This window comes from Strigops habroptila, chromosome 6 (genome assembly GCF_004027225.2).
Source record: "Strigops habroptila isolate Jane chromosome 6, bStrHab1.2.pri, whole genome shotgun sequence".
In the NCBI taxonomy this organism is placed as follows: domain Eukaryota; kingdom Metazoa; phylum Chordata; class Aves; order Psittaciformes; family Psittacidae; genus Strigops; species Strigops habroptila.
The window spans coordinates 30,324,524-30,347,778 of NC_044282.2; the positions used below are offsets into that span (position 1 = coordinate 30,324,524).

At 39.3% G+C, this 23,255-nt stretch overlaps 1 protein-coding gene across 3 annotated transcripts in view; it reads right to left on the reverse strand.

Moving 5' to 3' along the window:
• Positions 1-7,605: 7,605 nt before the first annotated feature.
• Positions 7,606-23,255, reverse strand: part of SENP6 (SUMO specific peptidase 6) — a 77,497-nt gene continuing 61,847 nt past the window's right edge. For all 3 annotated transcript variants that reach the window (XM_030489721.1, XM_030489720.1, XM_030489722.1), the window contains 6 exons: positions 18,500-18,933; positions 16,086-16,189; positions 14,157-14,245; positions 11,893-11,961; positions 11,651-11,801; positions 7,606-8,782 (listed from right to left, as the gene is read on the reverse strand). In XM_030489721.1, coding sequence (XP_030345581.1) covers positions 8,573-8,782; positions 11,651-11,801; positions 11,893-11,961; positions 14,157-14,245; positions 16,086-16,189; positions 18,500-18,933 — 1,057 coding nt within the window. In that variant the 3' untranslated portion in view covers positions 7,606-8,572. The remainder of the gene's footprint in view (positions 8,783-11,650; positions 11,802-11,892; positions 11,962-14,156; positions 14,246-16,085; positions 16,190-18,499; positions 18,934-23,255) is intronic.

The following is a 23,255-nucleotide window of genomic DNA, read 5'->3' on the forward strand; positions in this document are numbered from 1 at the left end:
AAAGTTAAGAGGAATGAGTGATCCCCTTCAAAGGCTACCACACCTTTGGGCAGGGACCAGAGGAGGTCTGGCAGTAGTCTAAAATACGCGGCTCTTCTACACTTCATGTTGATGGAAGAAGCAAGTTAAAAATACATAGTCTTGATTAAAGGCAGTGTGAGGAACATGCTGCTAGGCTGAAAAGGAATATTGCTAATGCTGCTGAGAATGAAATCCTGCAAAGCTCTTGCAGGCACCTCTCTCCTGCTAGCCCTTACATATCACTGTGGGGTTATTAACCAGAACAAGCACAGTTTAATTTACACTGATCGTTGAATAAATCCACTCTCAAAGATGTAGGTTCTGTCGTTGATATCCATCTGGGCAAACCTCTCAATGAACTTGCCTGGGGACCACTGACGTATGAAGGAAGAATAATATGTTGCCAGAAATGTAGGCTGCCAAAGTGGCACCGTGTTCGGTTTCCTTTGCAGTGCAGTTACACGTGCACTTGAACACTATTGAAAGCACAGACAGACTAAACTTGCCTTCCCATACCCTCCCCGTACATGTACAACCTTAGATGACCGTAAACCTCACACTGAGTGCTTTCCTGCTGGTGAGCAGCCCTTGACTTGGGTTTTACACCCACACTTAAATTCCACCACCAGCTCTTCAACTCCTTGTGGTAGGACTTGCAGTACAAGATAAGGCAATCCTCACTGAGAAGTCAAATACACACTGCAGCGTGACATGCTCTTCTGGCATGCTTATTTGGCCCTGGGAGTGCCAAATCGTCCAGTTCTGATTCCGTTACTAAATCTGCTAATAATCCGAGTCACTTGTGTGTTCACAGTTCTAGTAATGGGAACCAGGTGGGAAAGACTAAAGATAGCCTATTAGTTTAGTTAATTCCTTGTGAAACCACATATCTGAAACAGATGCAGAATGGCATCTTAGATGTTGATATTCAATGCAAATACTAGTAAATAGGGGTAGTTTTTTCGCATAATCAAACCTCGTGCATTCAGAATGCTATAACAGCTCTTCTTAGCAATGTCAGCTTCTCAGACAAATGAGGATAAACTTTGTGGGTAAAATTAAGTTTGGAATCAAAATATGTTTCCTCCCCTGAACTCAGGGGATTTCTGACTATATAAACAGTAATTTAGTGTTACATTGGCTGAAAAATGGGAGGACTGTGAACAGTTTTGTGTACGCAGGACACAAACTGAAGCATGTCATATGAACAAAAAGCAGAAATCAGCACATCACAGAAGTTAATATATTTGACAGGTTCTATTTTAAAGCACATCTAGCTTGCATGTTTCCCCAGAATAGCTGCAGTTAAGTCATATTTCTGTTCTAAAGGTAAAGTCACCAATTCCTGGTATCAGTAGTTATGACACTTTCTAACCATTTTATAAATGCTTTTCACAAGACTCTAAGGTTGCCTATATAATTAATGTTTAAAGTTATTAACTGGAAACCTCTCTTCTGAACAGAAAGAATACCCAAATTATTCTAGAAAAATAGCAGGTATTAAAAATTGCTGTGTTTTGCTTTCAGTAGCTTATAATACCTTCACGAACCTTTAGCAGCTCAGTTAAAATGGTCCAAATAAGGCATGTGCTGTAAATTGACTCCTGGCTAAAATGGTTCTGCTCACGATGTTAAAGAACTGTAACACTGATCAAGCATTGCAAGAAGGTTTCCTAAAGACTTGTAGCATAGATTTTAATTCAATAAGCAATTTGCCTTGTATGCCAGAGATGTGCTTTTGCCATCAGTCTTGCCACCAAATTTAGGCAAGGTGCGAACTTCTGATGAGTGTTACCGATGCGTGAGGCTGGCCTCAACCCCTCTGGCTTCATTGTCAGTCAGCACACCTGTAACTGCAGCACTCCCGCTGCAATGCTGCCCAGGATTTCCTTTGCAGCTGCCTTAACCTGCCAGGTTTGTCACACCAAGCACAGGACCTGAGAGCAAGCTCACACAAACACAGAGTGGTTGGAGTGGGAAAGGACCTCTGGAGGTTGTCTGGTCCACCCCCTGCTCCAGCAGGGCCACCCAGAGCCAGTTACCCAACACCATGTCCAGATGGCTTTTGAGTATCTCCAAGGATGGAGATTCCACAGGCTCTCTGGGCTAAATAAAAGCATTTGAAATAGACAATGTCCCTGTGAAAAAGAGAATGTCCTTTGACACACAGATGACTGAGACACAGCGATGCAAGTTAGACACAGAGATCAGAGTGACTATGCTGCATCTGAGTTCACTAATTATATGTGAAAGCCTGAGAAGAATTGAGACTAGAATGAAAATCTCACAAAGACGACTGTACAGTCAGGCACAGAGCAAAAAAAGAACTAAGAAATTCATTCAGGGAGCACTGCCTTGGCACAACAAAGGCCTGGTTTCCCTGGGCAAAACCAAAGCAGCTATATCACTTTCTAATTAAATATCGTATTGCAAGCTGTCCATACAAACATATTCAGCACATTAATCCAGACACGCATTGCAAACGTCTTCTTGCTTCTGGAACCTAAATATCCATTTACAGTGTAAGGAATCACGGCAAATTTTGTCTGAAGTCTGGAAACTTCAGTGGTCTTGTAGGATGGGAGGAAGCTGTGCAACTTCTCACGGCCTTTCACTGCCCTTTTGTAACACGGACAGACAATGTTGTTTACAAAACAGTTTAGGTTTCAGAACCAAGGAATGTTTAAGTAAGAAACATACTCCATTTGTTTGCATTCCAGTGCAACTTATGTCCTATTTAGTGTAATTTTCTATGAGAAAATTGTCATGCTTTTAATATTGCTCCTTTGGGGTTAGCCTGTCTGATCTTCTTTTATTACCAAACTGATGCACTGTCTGGCATATTACTGATTATAGTATGAAATGAATTTCCAGGCTTGAAGCTACAGAATATGCAATTTGCTAGAGCTAAAATAATTACTCTGGTTTTGGCCTGCTACATAAATAATGCACTCATCCTAGAGCTTTAAATTCCCAATCAAGTATTTCCTGAGAGTTCCTGCAGGGCTGGAACACCTCTCCTATGAAAAAAGGCTGAGAGAGTTGGGCTTGTTCAGCCTGGAGAAGAGAAGGCTCCAGGGAGACCTTAGAGCAGCTCCCCTATCTAAAGGGGCCTACAAGAAATCTGGAGAGGGACTTTTTACAAGGGCATGTAGTGACAGGACAAGGGGGAATGGCTTTAAACTGACAGAGGGGAGATTTAGATTAGATGTTAGAAAAAAAATTATTCGCTGTGAAGGTGGTGAGGCACCGGCACAGGTTGCCCAGCGAAGCTGTGGCTGCCTGATCCCTAGCAGTGTTCAAGGCCAGGTCGGACGGGGCTTTGAGCAACCTGGTCTAGTGGAAGGTGTCCCTGCCCATGGCAGCGGGGCTGGAACTAGATGATCTTTAAGGCCTCTTCCAACCCAAATCGTTCTGTGATTCTGTGATCACTGTTGTAGGTTTGGTCCAATAGTTACTAGTGTCCCTATCCAGGTTACCACTGCACTCCTGCTTACGTACACATAAAGGCAAGGGAAACATAACGTTGATTTTCCAAAATTTGAGTTAGGAAACCTGATGTAAACAGGCACTGTCAGAGTTAAAAACTGTTATTTTAGTGGACAACGGGTGAAGAGGTTTGTGTAACAGTTTGCACACCACTGCTGTGAGTTGGCATCAGTATATTTAGTACGTATATATTTAGCTGTCATCAGTATATGTGCAAAAGTAAACCGAGTTCCTGAACTTTGAAATATGGTTAAACAAATACAGTTTTGTGTAAACAGTTGATAAATTTCACTAAGTTATACCACAGGGGAAGTCTAACATGCTCAAATTTCTGGGTTAAAGACCAGAGTCAAAGCAGACTCCGAACCCAGGAAGCTCCCGCTGGCTGGAGGAGGGTGCTCCCCCTTAAGTGGACTCCTCACTGCTTACAGGGGAAAAAGTACTCAGCTGAAACAAACTAATCTGGCTCCTATTAACCTTAAAGGTATTCAGACAGCTTACATACAATAAAAGAGAATCTGGTCCTGAAGATGGAGTTTTTAAATACTATCTACATCTATGATATTGAGCAAATGGACACTATGTGGATTTGACTATTCCATTAAAATAAACCATTTACTTATAAAGCACATCCAGCTTTTTTTTGCTGCTGTTTTTCTCATACACAAGAATCTTTTGTTTAAAAGTGTTCTTCCCTCCCTCTCCTGAGTTAGTTACCATTATACCCTGATGATTATGTTGGGAAAGGCATACCCCAAAGAACTCTCGAGAGAATCTGACCACAAAACCCAAAAAAATAAAGAAGCATGAAGAAGACCAAAAAAAAAAAAAAAAAACACACCAGGCAGACAAGGTTCTTGTTAGCTAGAATTTGGGTACTTTTTAATCCATGTAACCTTCTGTTCATATATATTCATATATGAACGTAGCTCATGTATCTTCTTAAACATTTCCATCACAAATAATGCTGTTTACTCTTCCCCAGGAACATCAACTATGAGCCTCACAGGAAAGAAAAAAAGAAGGAAAAAAGTAAAAGGAAGGTGAGACCCAGAGACCCAGCAAAGCAGCAGCCCGGCTGTTTGAATCTAGGTTGCAGCTGGCAATTACTTGCACAGCTGAATAAAGAATCCCCAAGGTACGGTGCACATTGCCAAGTTTCCTTTTGTAAGCGCAGGCTTGTGTGAGTCCACATGCAAATTTGTTAAAAGCAAGCAAAATCTAGCCCGTCAGAAAACTCCAAGAGACCACAACAGAGGGAACAGTCACTTCCCAGATTACATCCTCACTTGACCAGACTGGAGCCTATGAAACAGACATCTGTCATCACATCTTTGAGCAGGTATGACTGACTTCAGCAGAAAGGATTTAATTTAAAAATATGGTGGTGAAAGATAAGAGCAACGGCTGCTACCTCACCCTTAATGTTTCAAAGTTGTACTTTGTAACATCAGTTCCCCTTTGATTTCCAGAGGTAGATGGGAAGTCAGAAGACTTGGGGAGGTGAAGTACCTTTGTGAACACAAGTCACTGCACAGAGGTTCTTCAAGGGTACTGAGTATGCAGAACTTAAGAAAGGCTGTTATAAAAAGTGCCATACCAAAATGAAATAAAATCTTTTATCCAGACTCCAGCACCTCTCATTATTGTGGCCCCAAGAATCAGGACTCCAAAGAACAAGCACCTTTATAGCAGCTACTTCTGTTCATATGCTAGACCACAAGTATCATGTTATCAACGAAGGGCAATGTAAAGCTTTAACCAGTGAGTAATGAAAAAACATTCTATTTAAAAATCAGAGTAAAAAATTACAGTAGATTGGTAAAGTAATTAAACTGCTGCAGTTTGTTCATCAGAAAAGTCTAGTAGTTCACTCCAATTTCAAGAAGAACTACAATAACAGGAATTAAAAATCATACATGCAAAAGCTTCTTGTTCTGCTTTACTCATTTGCTATGCAATACATGACCAATAAAAAAAAGAGAAAAAAATAAACAGCATGGTTTTCTCATCATGGGGTAGTTTGCTTCATTTTTCAACTCTACTGACTGTTTTGGAAGTTAAGATTCAACCTCAAAAAATCAGCAACACAGTTCTTATGTTTGAACTCTCTGGTCTTTGCAGAGTGTGTTCAGTTCCTTAAGCAAGAAAAACAGGAACGTCACAAGGGACTACTTAGATGTCTCTTCTGCTTTTGCAGCTATCCACCAGAAGTACATGCATTTTTTATGCTACGTGATCTAAAACTTTAATAAGAATTCTTAACTGTTATTCTACCCGAGGTGAAAAACAATCCAAAGAGATACATTTAATTAGGCAGCCATCTGATAGCTTACACTGCAGAATGCAGTCATACTACTCTTAAAGCATTTGTAATCTTAAAGCTTATAAAGGAACATACAACTTACACTTTCCTCAGAGTGCGTGTGTTGTCATATAATTATTAAACAAACACCTCTAGTCCCCACCCTACTAACTTCCACTGAATGAATCTGATTCAGAAAGCTCACTGGTGAAACTCCTTGTTAAGACTGCAAAACACTGTAGTGTAGCTGACCACTGCATTAAGGACAAATACCTTACAAGCACACACAGTAGTGAGCTTTTTAAACCACGTCGGTAAGGTTTTAAAAAACTCATTCTTAATTCTGTGCATTTTTTTCTATTAATGTCACATTTTATTAAAAAAATAAGATTGCTATATTTAACATGTATATTAGCTTGCTGTATGTGACTGAAGATTTCGAGACCTTTAACATTAAATGATAATAAATCAAACACTTCCTTGACAGCTTTGAAAAAGCAGAAGGAGGAAGAAGGAGAGGACAGGAAAGAGGAAGGAAAAGCAGGAAGCACCAGGCATTCCTAGCAAGAGAACCAAATAGTTCTACAGCATGAAATTATGAACCTGCATCACAAACGTTAGAAAAAGTAAAACTAGCTATCATATTGATCAAATCTGGATATATTCCATATAATTAGAACACACCATTGGGAAAGACTAGACTGGGAAGGAATACATTCTATTTGCAATTGTCTCTTCTTGGTATTTCCAAGAAATTCTTTTCCTTCCCGCTCTACAAGCCATTGCTGATTCACGTGCATTTGTATAAACTACTATATTCCAGTAAGTCAGTTGCACTGAAGTCAGATATACCAGAGCCTGCAGGGAAACCACCTGAAACTATTTTATCACAGATTTTCCCCAACAACAGCAACCATACTGGATAAATTTGATGGAGGAAACAACTCAGAGGTGCGCACATCACATATTTAATTTGTAATCCAAAAGATTGCCCCCACATACTTCCAATAAGAAACCTGTGTTGGCGTCCTCTCTAACGTAATATATGTATGTGGTGCGTACACATTCTCCACGGGGCCCAGGGTCTACGTGAGAAGAAAGAGATGCGGGAACAACCAACTCCCCTAAGTCCCACAGGTTATCTGTGCAAAAGCTGAGCAGCCCGTGCAATCTATGTGCAATCACTCTGCCTTGGGGAGTGAGCCCCCTCATAAACAGAGGGTTTCACACCGACAGTTGTCTATGCAGAAATGCCCTGGTAGTAACATCATTAGCAGCCACATTTTCAGGGTTTAGTGAGAATGAAAACTCATGGAGAACCTGTATACTGAGTTAGACTTGATCTTGTGTATAAAAATTGGTCTTCAGGGACACAAGAATTCAGCTAATGAATTCTCTGCTGCTTCTCTGTGGGAGAAGGGAATGACAAATGATGTTCCCAGTAGAAAAAACGGGAGAGAAAATACTATCTGCAAGGAGAGGCAGAAGGTCCCTCTCTCTCCCCGACAGATTTCTTCCTGGGGAGAAAGAGTTTCTGGTTCTCTTCTAAGATATCTGTATTAGAAGACTGTGTATGTATATGTCCTTGCACAAACCATCTCTTCCTTTTCTCATTTGAATACCAAAGCTTTTCTATATCAAGGCCAAAAGCCTATGTTTGCAGTTTAAGCAACGATGGCATTTCAGATTGTTGTAAAATCAAAATACACTGGAAATATCCAAACAAATCCCAACATTAGTCTGATGCTACCTAAAGCCAAGAACAAACAAGCAAGCAATGAACACTGGTATTCTGGTTTTTTTGCGTGGATATTACAAAAAATAGTAATCATACACTTTTTTCTTTTTAAATGTTCATTACTTAGATAAAGCACATATGAATGTAACATTCAGAATTGTAACATAGAAAATGTAATGTGGGCAATCTGCTATTCCAAGTACACTTACCAAAATACAATTTTATAATGAAGAAAGTCTCAAAATACACCTGTACAACAATTGGGATCCACAAAATATGATTTAATAGTATCACTCAAGATCACTTCATTGAAACCACTGTTATAATACTGTTTGAATAGTCATCTCTGGTCAAAGAGCATTCTCCCCCTTTCCCTAGCCCGTCCCACTGAAGCGAGGGTGGAATTATTTTCATTGCAAGGCATATCTTTTAAACCCCCAAATCTGTAGCAGTCCTATTAACTATTACACTGCCTACACTTAAGATACTGGGAGAATGGGGATCACCCTCTCTGAGGCCATGGTACATTGAGACACCCATATTATTGTTTGTAGCGCAAGCAGAAAAATCTTGTAAAGGGCAACTAAATAGGGTCAAAATATGAATTAATTATCTCACTACCAAATCATTTCCTATGGGTTACTTAAGCCTGTGACATTACAACTTTACTGAAAAATAAAAAGTTAACCATTTTATCCTATAAATATTTTCTTTATTTGCTTTATGTTTAGAAGTTGCTATTTAAGTTCTATTAACAGAAATACATAACAAAAGCTCCCTAACAAGTGGAAAAAAAGTAATTACAAATGCTGAAAAAGTTGGCCTCATTAACATATGTACAGACTCGCTTACTTAATACACCTTTGTGGGAATTAAATCATTTTATGACACACATTTATACAGGCATTAAACATTCCCAAGTGACTTTGAGCAGAGAATACGCCAAATCTTTAGTCTGGGCAGACAAAAATGTATATTTCAGTTTTGATTGTGGAGCAAACATGCAACAGATACAACATTCAGTCTGAGCTGCTGTTGGTAAGTTGTTCTGTTTTTTCCTGCAAAGATCTTTCCATTGAACTTGGGTCCTTTTGTCCCTTCTTTTCCTTGGTCTGCTGTTCCTGCAGCTTCAGGATTATTTTTCGTATTTCTTCTCTTTTGGTTTTCATTCTTGGGCGTGGAAACCAGTCTGTTAAGTTCATTGGTAGCTCAAAACTCAGAATGGGATTCTGAAAAGAAAGGTCATTTGATATTACAGTAAGGAGTTACAAGCTAGAAAACTGGAGAGAACTGTAGTACGGAAAAGTACATTCTCCCTCATTCCATGAGCACGGAACAAAATTTCTACAATTTGGGTGCTTTGTACATGTACAATTAAGGTAAAACCAATCAAGCTGCAGTTGTTACAGAGTAACATTCATGCAGATCACAGTTCTGGTTATGAAAGTGCCCAAATAATCTCCTTGGATTCCTACATCTTTTATAGAAAGCATCTGATTGCATAAATGTGTAAAACTGTTCTAATTAAAAAAAAAGGGGGGGGGGGGGGCAGGGAGTAGGGAATTATTGTAATGATATAGCACATTTTTTAAGGACGACTAGCACCAAAATCTAGACCTGATCAGGAACCAGTTGCTAAATTCTCCTGTTCTTATAAATACTTTTAGGACCATAACCAACTAGTAAAGTCAGTTTTATATTTCATCCTAAAAGACAGGGCCTGTGAAAAGCCTCTGGCTACCACCACCCCTTTCTGTACTTACATTCTGTTTTCTTGCTAGAGGTCATTCATACAAAGAATTAAGAGAATGATTATGATGAGTCATTGCCACTTCAGTGACACTGTACAACAATTTCACCCTAACCGAACACCAGTTTGTCTAATAGTGTTTTCTCTCAAAGAAATTCCTCTCTTTGTGTATTCCAGTTTACATCAAGCGAATTACATTCATCCACTGAGCTAACACTAGCAAGACTACTTGGAGAAAACACTAGTGACATTCTGCACAGGAACATGTCAATTATTGCCTTATATTGCACTAGCAACATCACTCTATCTCCAAACAGAACATCACATAGCTAATATGGCAATAAAATAACCCCTATGTTGAACTGACTTTGCCAATGAAGCTACTTAACACCAGCAGTAAGTAGACTTCAGAAGAATGACACTAAAGATGCAGAAAACCACGGGCAAAAAACAAATTGGTTTTCCACCATTTCAGTTACGAAACAGGTCGGACAAAGGAGTAAGAACACATTAGCATAGTTAACAGAAAGATATTTCACATTAATCTGAACACGTCCTTAACTAGGGCTTTTTGTTGCTCTTCAGTGTGGGGAAGAAGAGCAGGGACAAGGGCAGAAGCCAGCTGTGCGCGTTGCCAGTTCTGTCCCCGGGAACTGACACTGCCCGCTCCCCCCGCAAACCCCGGCTCCTGCCGTAGGGGCTCCTCGAACTGCGGCTCGCTGGGCCCCTCCGCGCACCGGCAACCGCCGCAGGCGGCACCACGGCGGCCCCTGGCGGCAGGAACCGCGCCGCAGCAGCCCGGCTGACCCGGCCCTCCCAGATCGCTGACGGGAAACTCGGGGGGGCCTTTGGCAGGGCAGAAGTGGCCCTCCTGGCCCCGACAGCAAAGCTGAACAGGCATGGTGTTGAGGGAGTGCTGGAAAGTACTTGCTGTGATAGCTGAAAGGTATGCTCCTTGTTACACTACCTACCCTGTCAGAGAGTCTTGGTTTTAAAAAATACATATCGTGATTTTAACCATTATTATTAAAAACAAGGTATTTTAAATAAATCGACAAAAAAGAAAAAGATGTGCCTAAATAGTCCACAAACATCAAACTAAGCACCCCTGCCCACACACTCCCCATTCAGTTTGCACAGCTGCTGAAAACAATGAGACTTTGTGCAAATTTTGAGATACATTAGCAGCTGAAATTACTAGTTCTATAACTGTACCATGCAGTGAAGTACCATGCAGCCAGTACGGACTTTCCTTCCCCACCAGTGTTACTTCTGAGAATACCCTGTGATCTGCTATCTGACGCATCTACGCACCATCCCTATGTGCTGGCAGACAAAGCTGCTGCATACTGCAAGACCAGGCAGGACGAGGGATTTGGCCTGACGTAATTCAGCAATCTATTTGCAAGACAAAGGGGACGGAAGGGGATAAGATTATTAGAACTTGGTTGCTCCTCATATCCTCCCGAGTACAAAAGAGGAAGGAGGATGGTTCTAATCTCTCAAGGACTCATTGGTAAAGCAAAAGGTGCATGAACGCACTCTGCTAAAGCCTTTCTGCTCTTGTATGAAGAATGAACATGGGGAGGGTGGACGAACAGAGAAGAAACAGACACTTTCCCAAGAAAGGGTCAGTTACAGAACAGTTTAGGAACTCTCAAGAACCATGGACTGTATACAGAGTTAGTGTCCAATGCAGGCAACATCTCACTTGACCATCATTTCTCCATCCAACCTAGACCTGAAGGTGTCAAAACCTCCACCACTTGTGAAAGACTGAGACAGTTAAAGTCATTAAGTGTTTAACCAAATTCTTCAGTGGAATAAAGATCTGGCATTCAGCTGTACTGATTCCACTTTTATGTTTTCTTGCAAGTTAAAAATCTGCCTGTGTCATATTAATGAATTTACTCAGAATCACATTTCTTAGGGGGAAAAGAACAAGCTTTTTGTCCTGCATCTTTAGGTTAGATTTGAAATTCCAGTTTGAACTTGGGTTCTTCCTGGATAATTTTAAAGGGTATGCACAATAAGAACACAAAAGAAGGACTCTATATGTATTTTCTTATTATCTCAGAAAATTCCATGGCTTCCAATTTCTGATACATATATAAAACTAAAAAGGATAATCAGTTTATTTTCCAAAAAGTATTCATTATTATGTATGTTCATGTATACACTAGTTTATAATGCATAATCTAATAAACAGGTATAACAGCTACACTAAGAGCCTTTTATAGTTGTTATAATTTAACAGGTCATATCTGATTGCTGCTGGAGACCAACCAAAAAAAAGCCCCCAAAACCCCACCCCCAATAGTTACACGAGCAAGTCTACATTACATACCTCAAAAAAGCTCTCCACATACTGCAGTATGTACACTCCACAATCACTGAAGTTGTTCTGTTGTGGCACTTTTGGGTTGGAACCTTTCATGACATCTTTGGAAAAGCTTCTTTTGTTGCCTTTTCTGACTTCCCATTCCACCTCTAAATATCTATGATAAAAGACCATGCAAATCAAAACTTTTTCTATTCTTGAAGAATTTTGCAAAAAAACACCTCCCCAAACCCAGACATGAAACTTACTCCCGTAGTGTTTTCACAACATTTGACCGGGAAGGGCCTCTTAGGGAGTCCATAAGCAAAATGCAAGGCCTAAGAGAAAACACACCATTTAAGTACACAGTATTTTACAGCAGTTTGGAAAGCACAATCTTACACAACTAGCTATGAAATAGTGGGGTGACCTTGAACAAAAGTAGGTCAATACTATAAAGTTTCACCAGCACTGCTATAATCCCCTAACTGGGATAGCCAAATGCAAGATTGTCTTTAGATTTAACCATACATTGAGTACACTTAAGAATGCACTTAGAGAATGTAGTACTGTCAGACTGAAAACATTTGTTACAGGCAAAAACTAGTTGCTTAAAACACTTTCAAGTGTGTAGTACTCTTCTAGATGCAAAGAGTATCTGGGACACTGGCAAGAGACTAGAAAGTAAGGGACAGAACCCGAAAACATCCTTCTGGAGCAGCAGCTGGAGGGCAGATGGGGCAGTCCACAGCACCTAGGATGATACCAGGTGTTGCATGTTCAAGAAATTATTCCAGCCAATGAATCTTAAATCTACCTGGTAGTTACGCACAAAACACACATGTACTCCATTTGAAAGACTTCAGAAAAATAACACATCCATAAACAAACATTTTCTAGACTACCAAGTCTGCTTGAAGACTCTCTTGTTCACTACAAATGCTTACATCCTGTCCCTTGACCTAGAGAATATCACTTCTGCAGCAGCTATAAACAGAACAGTCATATCAGCTGCCTTATATGCCACAGCTGGATTTATACATCAAAGCTAACTCATACCTGAGTTCAGAATCTCAGCATTAGGTGGAAGATGTATTTTGAGGGATAAATAAGATGTAAACTAATTTTCACAAAGCTCTGCTTTCTCCTCCCTAATAATACACATACATTCAGACAAGGTATCCTTTACAGAAACTGCAAACTATTAAATGCAGATAAAATATCTGCATGCATTTATGTCTAGGTTTGTTTGCATTTATAAATTCATTTACATGTATGCAATTTTTTAGGCGTACGCATATAATCACTTGAATAACATTTGCTTGTACTTGTACTTGTTTTAATGTCTGATTAAAAAAAAGTTACTATTTATATAGGCAATGCTCTTTAAAAACGCACAATCCAGTACTTTGGAGGGGGGAAGGCTGTTATATAGCAAAGCATTTAAGTGCCCTTAATCACTTTTGATACTTAAGTGCCAAAGACCTTATGAAATTCCATGTTTGGATTAAAATATTGTCTGGGGAAGTATTATGTACAAATAATCCATCAACAGAATAGGGCAAATTTAGCCAAGCTACAATCAGCAGCTCTTAAATATTCTTAAAACTCACAACACAGATGGATTTTCACCCCTTCATGAAAATGTGCTAACAGTAAGTCATACACATTCCATACCATATATAAATATATCATTTTATTCTTATTCTTACGGTGCACTGTAAGAATGTATTGTGAAAGCCTTTATCTTTCTAGTAACCCTTATACACACAAAGAAGAAAATGGATAAATAAATTGTGAAAAAATACAAAGGAAATGGTCAGACAGCAACACTGGTAACAGTATTTCAGGATACGGAATCATGCATTTCTGTCACACCAAAATGCAAGCAACTGCAGCCAATGATTACGAAGAAATAATTTCTGGGTTTCAAACATAAAAAGTAAAAAAAAGTTTTCAAATCCGAAAAATAAAAAAAAAAAAAGTAACTGAATTTAGTACCATGGAACAAACTTATTAGGAAAAAAAAAATATTCTTCAGACAGAGAGAGACAATAAACAACTAGAATACATTTTGATAAGAAACTGAGGTGGTTAAAAATTATTTCCATTTTCCTGTACTAATTTTGAGTGGTGACAAAGGTTTTCTTCAGCATTATTTCTTTTAAGACATTAATCTGCTTTTTAATATAGAAAGCTACATTTGAACATGCTTCTGCACCTTCTTTTTGTAGGAATTTAAGTGCAAGCTATTGAAGAACAGCCTTATTTGAAGAAACAATCTTCACTTGCCTTGAAGCAGCACACAGGCTTAACAGAAACCCCAAATGCTTCCATTTCAGTAGCAGTTTCACTCATTAAATTTTCTGCTCACTGAAGATGATACTACTAAATATAAAATTCTCTCTCAAACGCTAATAACATGCTGATTAAAGTGTTTGAAGACTAATGTATGACCATTTCCTATAATTACCACCTTTGACAATTTCATAAACTTTTATGAAATCTCCATTTTAACTGTTTTATTACTTACTGTTTGCAGATGGTAGGCTTCAGGTGCCATTGTCCCATTTCTGAATTACAGTTATCATCTACAAGGCCACCATCATCACTACTGTCTTCCTACAGAAGCAACATGTTTACAGGTGTTTAAAAGCTAGTATTGTTTTTCAAACAGATGTAAAAGAAATTATTGCTATACTTACCATTCTTATTCAAGACCAATAACAAGTTTAATAAAGAAGTGGTAGCTTTAATCTGAAACCACTCATAGTTTGTAAAGGTTGCATTACCAACTTTTAGTCACATGGTTTCTCAAATCCTTGCTGGAATGACACAGAGTGAATGGTGCTATTTATTTAATAACCACTGAAGCTAGAAAAAAGCTGCAACTGACATTTTCAAAGCTTTGCTGGCTTAAAAGAGATGCATCTCCATTATTTGGTTATAATCCAAATTATACTTTCCCCTGCCAATGATTACTAGGAACTTGTTTGGCAGTTTCATGTATATTACATTCTAGATGAAATGAGACAAAATCTGCAATGAACTCAGAATTAAAATTTGATCTTTGCTCCAGAATGCACCAACTTGGTTTTTAGGGCAAGGGAAATTAAACTGCCGTGAAATTATGGGCTGCAAAAACAGTCATGCCACAAACCTGGGAATATCCTTTGACCTTTTGATTTCAATATTGATTGCTATGAAAGGTATGGAACTTTTATGAACAAAACCACTAAGTTATTGTATCTAAAAGCATCCCAATGATCCATAGTTTCTTTCCCTTCTATTGAGTTCACTATTACTACCACAGACCATTGTGTTACAGGGAAAAAGATACTTTCCAAAAATGGGAATCCCTGCATCAGCATAATTTATGACATTTTTGGTAAGAATTGTGTACGCATCACTAACATGCAGGATCCTATAACTTAAATCCTCACGCTATGCCATGAAGATGTTCTTCTATTAGGAACTACTGCCCATTCAGGGAACTCTAACTGCTACAAAATAGATGGAAAGGCACTTCCATCAGGCGAGAATCACAGAATGTTTGGGCAAGTGGCATGACAGGAGAGGTGGGTTGAGTCTGTATGAAGAGCATCATCAGATTTCAACATGAACTGGAGCTTTTATGTGTGTGCACACATATACATACTATTTGGAAGCCATTATAAATAGCTGCAGACTTTGGAAAATATTTTTTTGTTCTGGATTCAAAGGTGAAAAACAGGTAATTCCTAGACAGTATATCTGATAGCCTCCGATTCTTTATTTCAGACAACTTGGAGTCATACACCTGGAACATGAACAGGAAGGCCAATTAGGAAGAGTAAATGTGTAACTCCTAGCTTGCTCACATTGAACTTACATTGTAGAAGCAACAGGGCTACGGAATAATACCCTTAAACCCCGTAGTGAATCAGTAAAGCAGATTTTAATGATGAGGCTTTCCGCAGGTCTAAAACTTCTTCCAATCTGAGCAAGAACACTACTTGATTACAAATCCATGCTGTTTAAATTTGATTAGGAGAAGGACCAATGAAACAAAACAGCAAAGTAGCACCTACTTATAAATGTGTCTGTTTATGTCCAGGAAATAGCAGCTGAAAGAAGAGTAACTTGTTCTTGGGTCTGGTAGGTAAACATGGGGGTGGAGGAGATGAAAGGTAGAAATGTGTTGATTTTCAGAGTTTCCACTAAAATCACTGTCTAATATTGTCACTATGCAAGAGACTCACAAAATTAAATGTGGGATTAGTACAGCAGTTTCCTATTATATAGTTTCATGAATGAATGTACAATCCTTTCCTGCCAGCTAATTTGCAAATGGTCTATGTAACCACTGCTTTTGATTTGACACTTGTAAAGATAACTAGTTTTAGACACATCTACAATGTGGACACAGCTTTTAAGCTGCCCATTCAAAATACAAAACAGTTTACATTTCCAAAATCTTTACCTGATTATCTTGGTCTTCGGAAAAATCTATAAGGTCATCTTCATTTAGTTTACTGCCATCGGCTGAGTCTTCACTATAGTTTAGCCTGATTTTGTGCAATCCATCTGTATCAATCACAGACAGCAGTATATTTAAACATCAAATACTATGTCATCATTGAAGACCAAACTCATTTTCAATACCTAAGATTTCTTCTTTTTTTCTTATTGTGAGCAATAGGATTGCTCACAATAACTGTGATACAGCTGACATATAATATTACATTCACGCATATGAACAAAAGTTTAAAGTTTCTTCTAAGTAACACAGCAGAAATTGTTCCTTATTCTGTGAAATGAGTAAAAATATTCTAAAGACAGACTAAAATCTATCATGAAATTACCCTGTAGTTCCATGAAGCCTTTACAATAGTATAAATTGCTACTGATATCAAAAGGGGCAGTCTCATTGGTCCCTCATATAAGCGCTTATTCCCATTCCTTCCTTCCCATGGTTGTTCCATGACACCAAATCTATCCACACACAGTAGACCACACTGAGAAAGACAGTCACAAGCTTATTATTTTTTACTTGAATCATTTTCTTGATCAGATTTACTGTGCATTTATATGAAGACTTGTGCTGGTAAAAGGAAAAGGCAGCTTGAGAATGCACTGCCAGGGAGGGTAGAATGCAGGATCAGCTCTCCTGGGAGCAGCAGCTTAGAAATGTTTGTGAAACTTCACTGTTTGCTACATAAGGAAAGTATTTGTAAATTCACTCCCTATCCTCTCTACATATTTAGTCACCTGGGAAACTGCACCAGAAGAAATAAAGATTAATGAATGTTATAGCTATACCTGTGAAAGAAACAGATACATAGAGCTACAGGCTCAGTAGTCTTAGTATACTACCATGCAAGACTTTAGAACAGATTTTTGAGGGAAAAAATGGAAAAATATGTGGAAATAAGTGAAAAATTAATAACTCATGCCAAGAAACCCCAAAGTCTTCGTAAGAAAACTTTTCTTAAAGGGCTCTATAATATATCTAAACAATCACTAAAATAAAAAGTGTTGGTTATGGTGTCACTGGAGGACATATTTCTTATTAAGGAAAACCAGGATTTCTATAACAACAGTAAATAGGGCAATGAACTAGATAATGGAAAAAATGGCAGAAACACTTTGGAAAGAGGTTACCAGTGGAGTTCCACAGGGACAAACTTCAGAATTAGCCCTACTCAGTATCTTTGAAAAGACCTCAGCACAAGAAGTAGGCCATATACTAATATGACTTAGTACTACTCAACTGGACAGCCACTCTACATCTGCTTTAGGACAAGAAAAGGAGGTCTCTTGATTTCATTGACTGTATTATCGAAGAGGCATCTGCTACCTTTTGAGATATCCTAGGATATCCAGGATATATCTATGGGTTTGGCAGAGCCAAGAATCAAAACCCACACCCTTCTGGAGCAACAGCTGAAGGCTGGGCAGAAAACCCAAGGCGCACATCCCCATCTTCCATCTGACTGAAATGGAAGTTTAGATACACAGCATATCTAAATCTAGATGCCTAAACATCTACTAGTGTCAGTCTCAAACTGAATCTCACCCTTAAACCAGGACAGCGACCTATACAAATGTCTGCAGTAACGAAAGGGTGAATCATCTGCAATAGCTGAGCAAGGCAGTCTAGAGTGGTTTAGTTAGGAACTGAATGACCATCAGCCACCAATACAATCTATATCTGAAGAGGATCCAAACCTTGCAGTGAACAGAGAAAACAATCTTTTCCTAATTCCTTCATCTGCCTTTAAAAGTATGTCAGCTCACTTTGGTACAAATGCTGTTCCAGAGCACTGAAATCAGCCTCCACAGCAGCAATGCATGAAGAAAGCCTCTCTAAATGAAACATAGAGGTCGTATGAATGATTTTTTTTTCTTTTTCTTTTTACTGTTTCTACATACCTTCTCTGAGGACATTAAAGAACCTAATGGTGTGAAGCAAAACCTCAAATGCTGGAACACACTGGAATCAAGGTTGCTCGCCCAATCTTAATTCAGTTCCTCCATGCACATACATTATGAGGATCCAGAGTCAACTACTATTCTTTCCTTTGCAATTACAATCTTAAGTGATGTGAAATGGTATCTACAAAATTATTTGTGTGAAAAAAGGTCACACAACTGAAAACTTAAGCTGATTTAGGAAAACAGTTTTTTATCTCCAGCCCTTTGCCATGAAAGTTACGTCAACAACCACAAAAACACTTACTGCTCAATGGCTATAAATTGCCTATATTGCAAGCACTCAAACTTCAGCCACATACTGAACTTTCAAAGTATGAAGTTTATACAATTGCAGAAGTAGTAACAGATGTGAAATCTCAAAATTGTTCATTAAAATGTGCTATTTTTACAATTACATACCCATAGATTGGCTAGCAGTTGTGAATTCACCCTGTATACCATTCTCATCCAGAGTCCTATGGTCTAGTTTATGGCATGCTGATTCCACAGTGTTAGGTTCTTCCACATCACTGTCTATTTGATTTAGTTTTTTGAAAGCACTTTTTCCCCTACAAGGACTTCTTCTACAACACGAAGACTCACTGTCCTCTGTTTCAGTGTTTGGGTCAATTAAAGCTGTATTATACTTTTTGGTCAATGTCTTCTTTGCTGTGGACTTGGAAGGTGAGTTTTGTGCATCTAATTCATTTGGCAAAGGAGATGGTGTGTTGCTCTCTCCATCTGAAGAGGGAGATTTTAGCTGTGTTGCAGCATTTTCATGATAGTGGGGATTTGGTTCATATTTGGGTTTTTCTAAACCAGGAAAACAGATGACAGCCAAAAACCAGTGGGCACTGCAAAGGAAAAAAATACGTTAAAAAACAGTGAATACATTAATGCTCATGGTTAAATCTGAAGTTGGTAATAAACAAACAAAATACTGAGTGTCCCTATGTGCACACACACAAAAAAACCAAACCCTGCCTCCCATAGTTATCAAGGATAGATTGTAATAGCTGTTCACTTTTCCGAGCAGGTTTTACTCAAGCCTTCACAGTCTTCTCTAAAGGTAAGATCACTCCATTCAACCAGTCACCAACTCACTAATATGATGCAGTTAGTTGAAAACAGATGCTAAGTATTTATTTCAATTTGCTCATACTATTTACATTGTTTTTTCTTCTTATAATTAAAGCTCATTTCTTCTTTAACATTTTCTTTATTACTGTACAAGACAGAGATTGTAGAGTTCATGTTTTATGGCTCTATACAGGTTTCTAGTAATTCAGCACTAGCAACACTAGTCAGATCTAATGGTATAGCTGAATTGCCCATATTCTTTTGCCTATGAGATCTTCCAACTGTATATGACACTTGACATTTTTACAGAAATCTTGTCAACAGTGAATTAAAAAAGGGAAGAAAAGACTATTTGTAATGCCATCACCACAACTCTGTTGTCCTCCCTTTGTTGTCCCTTTGACTGCCCCCTTCAAAGAACTGACATTCTAACCCTTTCAGGACCAAAACCAGTTATATCCCACCACACAAAATAAGTTTTGCCCCAGTTTCCTCCGTATCTCCTCTTCCCTCTTCAGACTTCACTGACTTGCCACTCAATCAGAAATGGAGCAGCAGCAAATTCAGGGACTGAGGCACTGCAAATAGATATTGACTGACCCGATTTAGAAATTTTCTGAAGGTTTTCTGGTTCCCTACAGATTCCCTACAGCAAGTAACAAAACAGAACCTTGTTATGTATTTTGCAGGTGAAGACATATTTCAATGTGGTTTAGAAAAAAAAGAAAAACCGTACCTAAAAATGCATGTCTAACAGACATACTAAAAATTAGACAATTATGAAGCCTAAATTCTATTGAAACTCAATGGCAGTTAAAGTAAGTGGCCTCTGAAAGCAGCATATGAAGTATGGAAGCATTTTTTCTTGAATGATTCGCCACAACTAATAAATGAATATATAAGTATTGCCAAACACTGGAATTTGTGTGTATTCTATTAATATACGCTTTATGTACCAATTATGTAAACAGACTAGCAAACTAATCTGGATCTAAAAAGAAAATAGCTTGTAACTTTTAAAAGAACAACCTATTTCCACTAGAGACTTGAACATAAAGGAGTGTACTGCCAAAGGACACGGATGTAGTCACCGTTCTATCAGCCATATTGTTCTGAAGGTAATTCTCCTCTAGATTCATTCTGCCCACCTCCAGTTACTGTAGTTTGTTAGATGATGAGCCCACACTCCCTAAACTAGTGGTCATGGGAGAGTCTGGAAAGACATTCTGGAACTTAAAAAGGGGGAAACAGGAAGACCAGGGAACTACAGGCAGGTCAGTCTCACCTCAGTGCCTGGAAAGATTATGAAGCAGATGCTCCTACAAACTATGCTAAGGCACATGGAAAATAATGGGGTGCTGGGTTTTGTGTTCTTCTCCAGGTAGCTCCCCAGCCGCCTCTCTATCCTGCGATACCAGTTACTTACCAGAATAAGAGCATTTCATTGTCAAGTCACCAATTCTTTCCTAAATGTTAGTATCTCCCCCAAAAAAGTTCAGCTTTTTGTTCCTCAAAACTGAATGTTGGGTTTTGGGGGATGGGGGAAGTGACATGTTTGAGGGGATACAGAATAGCAAGGTGCATCCAAGAAAAATATTAGCAGCTAGTAACAATAAGTTTAAAAAAAAAAAAAAAGAAAAAAGAAAAAAGAAAAAAAGATCTAATTTATGCGTTCTTTGCCAGAGGGCAGTTCAAAAACAACAATAAAAACCAAACCATCACCACCACTACTTCCTAATCTGTAAAACCACAACCTTCTCATCTCCCTGGATACTTGGTTTTTTTCTCTCTGCAATATTCTTACTGTACATATCAGGAAACTGCTTTTGCAAAAGAATATCCTACTATCACCACTTAGAATCATAGAATCATAGAATCGTAAGGGTTGGAAAGGACCTTAAGATCATCTAGTTCCAACCCCCCTGCCATGGGCAGGGACACCTTGCCCTAAACCATGTGGCTCAAGGCTCTGTCCAACCTGGCCTTGAACACCGCCAGGGATGGAGCATCCACAACCCCCCTGGGCAACCCATTCCAGTGCTTCACCACCCTCACTGTAAAGAACTTCTTCCTTATATCTAATCTAAACTTCCCCTGTTTAAGTTTGAACCCATTACCCCTTGTCCTACCACTACAGTCCCTAAGGAAGAGTCCCTCCCCAGCATCCTTGTAGACCCCCTTCAGATACTGGAAGGCTGCTATGAGGTCACCACGCAGCCTTCTCTTCTCCAGGCTGAACAGCCCCAACTTTCTCAGCCTGTCTTCATATGGGAGGTGCTCCAGCCCTCTTATCATCCTCGTGGCCCTCCTCTGGACTCGCTCCAACAGCTCCATGTCCTTTTTATGTTGAGGACACCAGAACTGTACGCAGTACTCCAAGTGGGGTCTCACAAGAGCAGAGTAGAGGGGCAGGGTCACCTCCTTCGACCTGCTGGTCACGCTTCTTTTGATGCAGCCCAGGATACGGTTGGCTTTCTGGGCTGCAAGCGCACACTGCCGGCTCATGTTAAGCTTCTCGTCAACCAACACCCCCAAGTCCTTTTCTGCAGGGCTGCTCTGAATCTCTTCTCTGCCCAGCCTGTAGCAGCGCCTGGGGTTGCCTCGACCCAGGTGTAGGACCTTGCACTTGGCTTGGTTAAACTTCATAAGGTTGGCATCGGCCCACCTCACAAGCGTGTCAAGGTCCCTCTGGATGGCATCCCTTCCCTCCAGCATATCAACCGAACCACACAGCTTGGTGTCATCGGCAAACTTGCTGAGGGCGCACTCAATCCCACTGTCCATGTCACCGACAAAGATGTTGAACAGGACCGGTCCCAACACCGATCCCTGAGGGACACCACTCGTTACAGGTTTCCAACTGGACATCGAGCCATTTACCACAACTCACTTACCAAGTTTCAGTTCACAGTGAAGGACAGTTCCAGAAAGTGTGAATGGCATTGCTTCCAGATGAAAGATGCACACCAAGAGTACAGTATTCATGCTCTAATCACTACTGGATGACTCTATGAGACCAAGCTAGTCCAAAGCAAAATCCCCTACCCACACATGGTGTGAACATCATGCCTTCACTACGAACTGGTTTGTTCTGCAAATTCACTCCTATGGACCTGCACTACTTGCTAAGGTAGACATTGCTTTAGTTCCTTATCAGTAATGAACAAGACAGTGAAAACTACTACATGTTAAGCTACTAACAACATAACTAATTCTTGTAAAACCACAGAACTATTTATTTTCATTTTGAGGTGACTTCTAAGTCACACTGTCTGGTATTTGCAGTATTATCAGTCTTATTTCTCCTATGCAGACATGTGAATGACACAAGACAGGATGGTGGGAAGTAAACTATGTAACAAGCTCTAGGGCAACAAAAATTTAAGTGACAAGACACTTCAAAATTATGGTACTTAAAGCTTCAGGGGAGAGGGATGACAAGGATGAAGTCTGCAGTGGACAGGGAGAATATCTTACAACTGGGTCATTTTTATCACCTAGGGGCCGGCTGTCTTCCCATGGCTGTACAGAAGTCATAGCATCTCGAAATCTAAAAGTCCATACTTGTAAATAGCTTTCTAAGGGATTTACTTACAACTTGACAACAGATCTATGGCCAGTTACCTTGTAACTGCCCCTCTACAGCTAGCCTCAGAATTCAGATGGGGAGGAGGCAAGAAAAGAGAAGATTCAGAAATTTTCCTCCCACTGTAAAATGGCACAGCATCTAGATACATTTCATTGAAGACCACCTAATTAAAAAAACCCCAAACTGTTTTTTGAATTATTAAAAGACCCATTAGGTATGCCTATGATAAGTCAGTTACAATTCTCTTGTCTCTTTGTCCTTTATTTATGTTTTTATTGTCTATATTTTAAATGCAGTAGTTTAACATTCCTAAATATTCTGGCTTAAGGACAGCTTAGATTCTATTCGTGAAACATGGAAATGTATTTGTAACAACCTGCTCTGATCTTAAAGAAAGCAAACATTGTTAAAAATCCTGAAAAACTATTAGAACGCCGTCTGCTTCCTGACCCAAGAAACGTACCAGGACAAAAGGATATAAAGAAAAAGAATAAAGCTCTTGATACA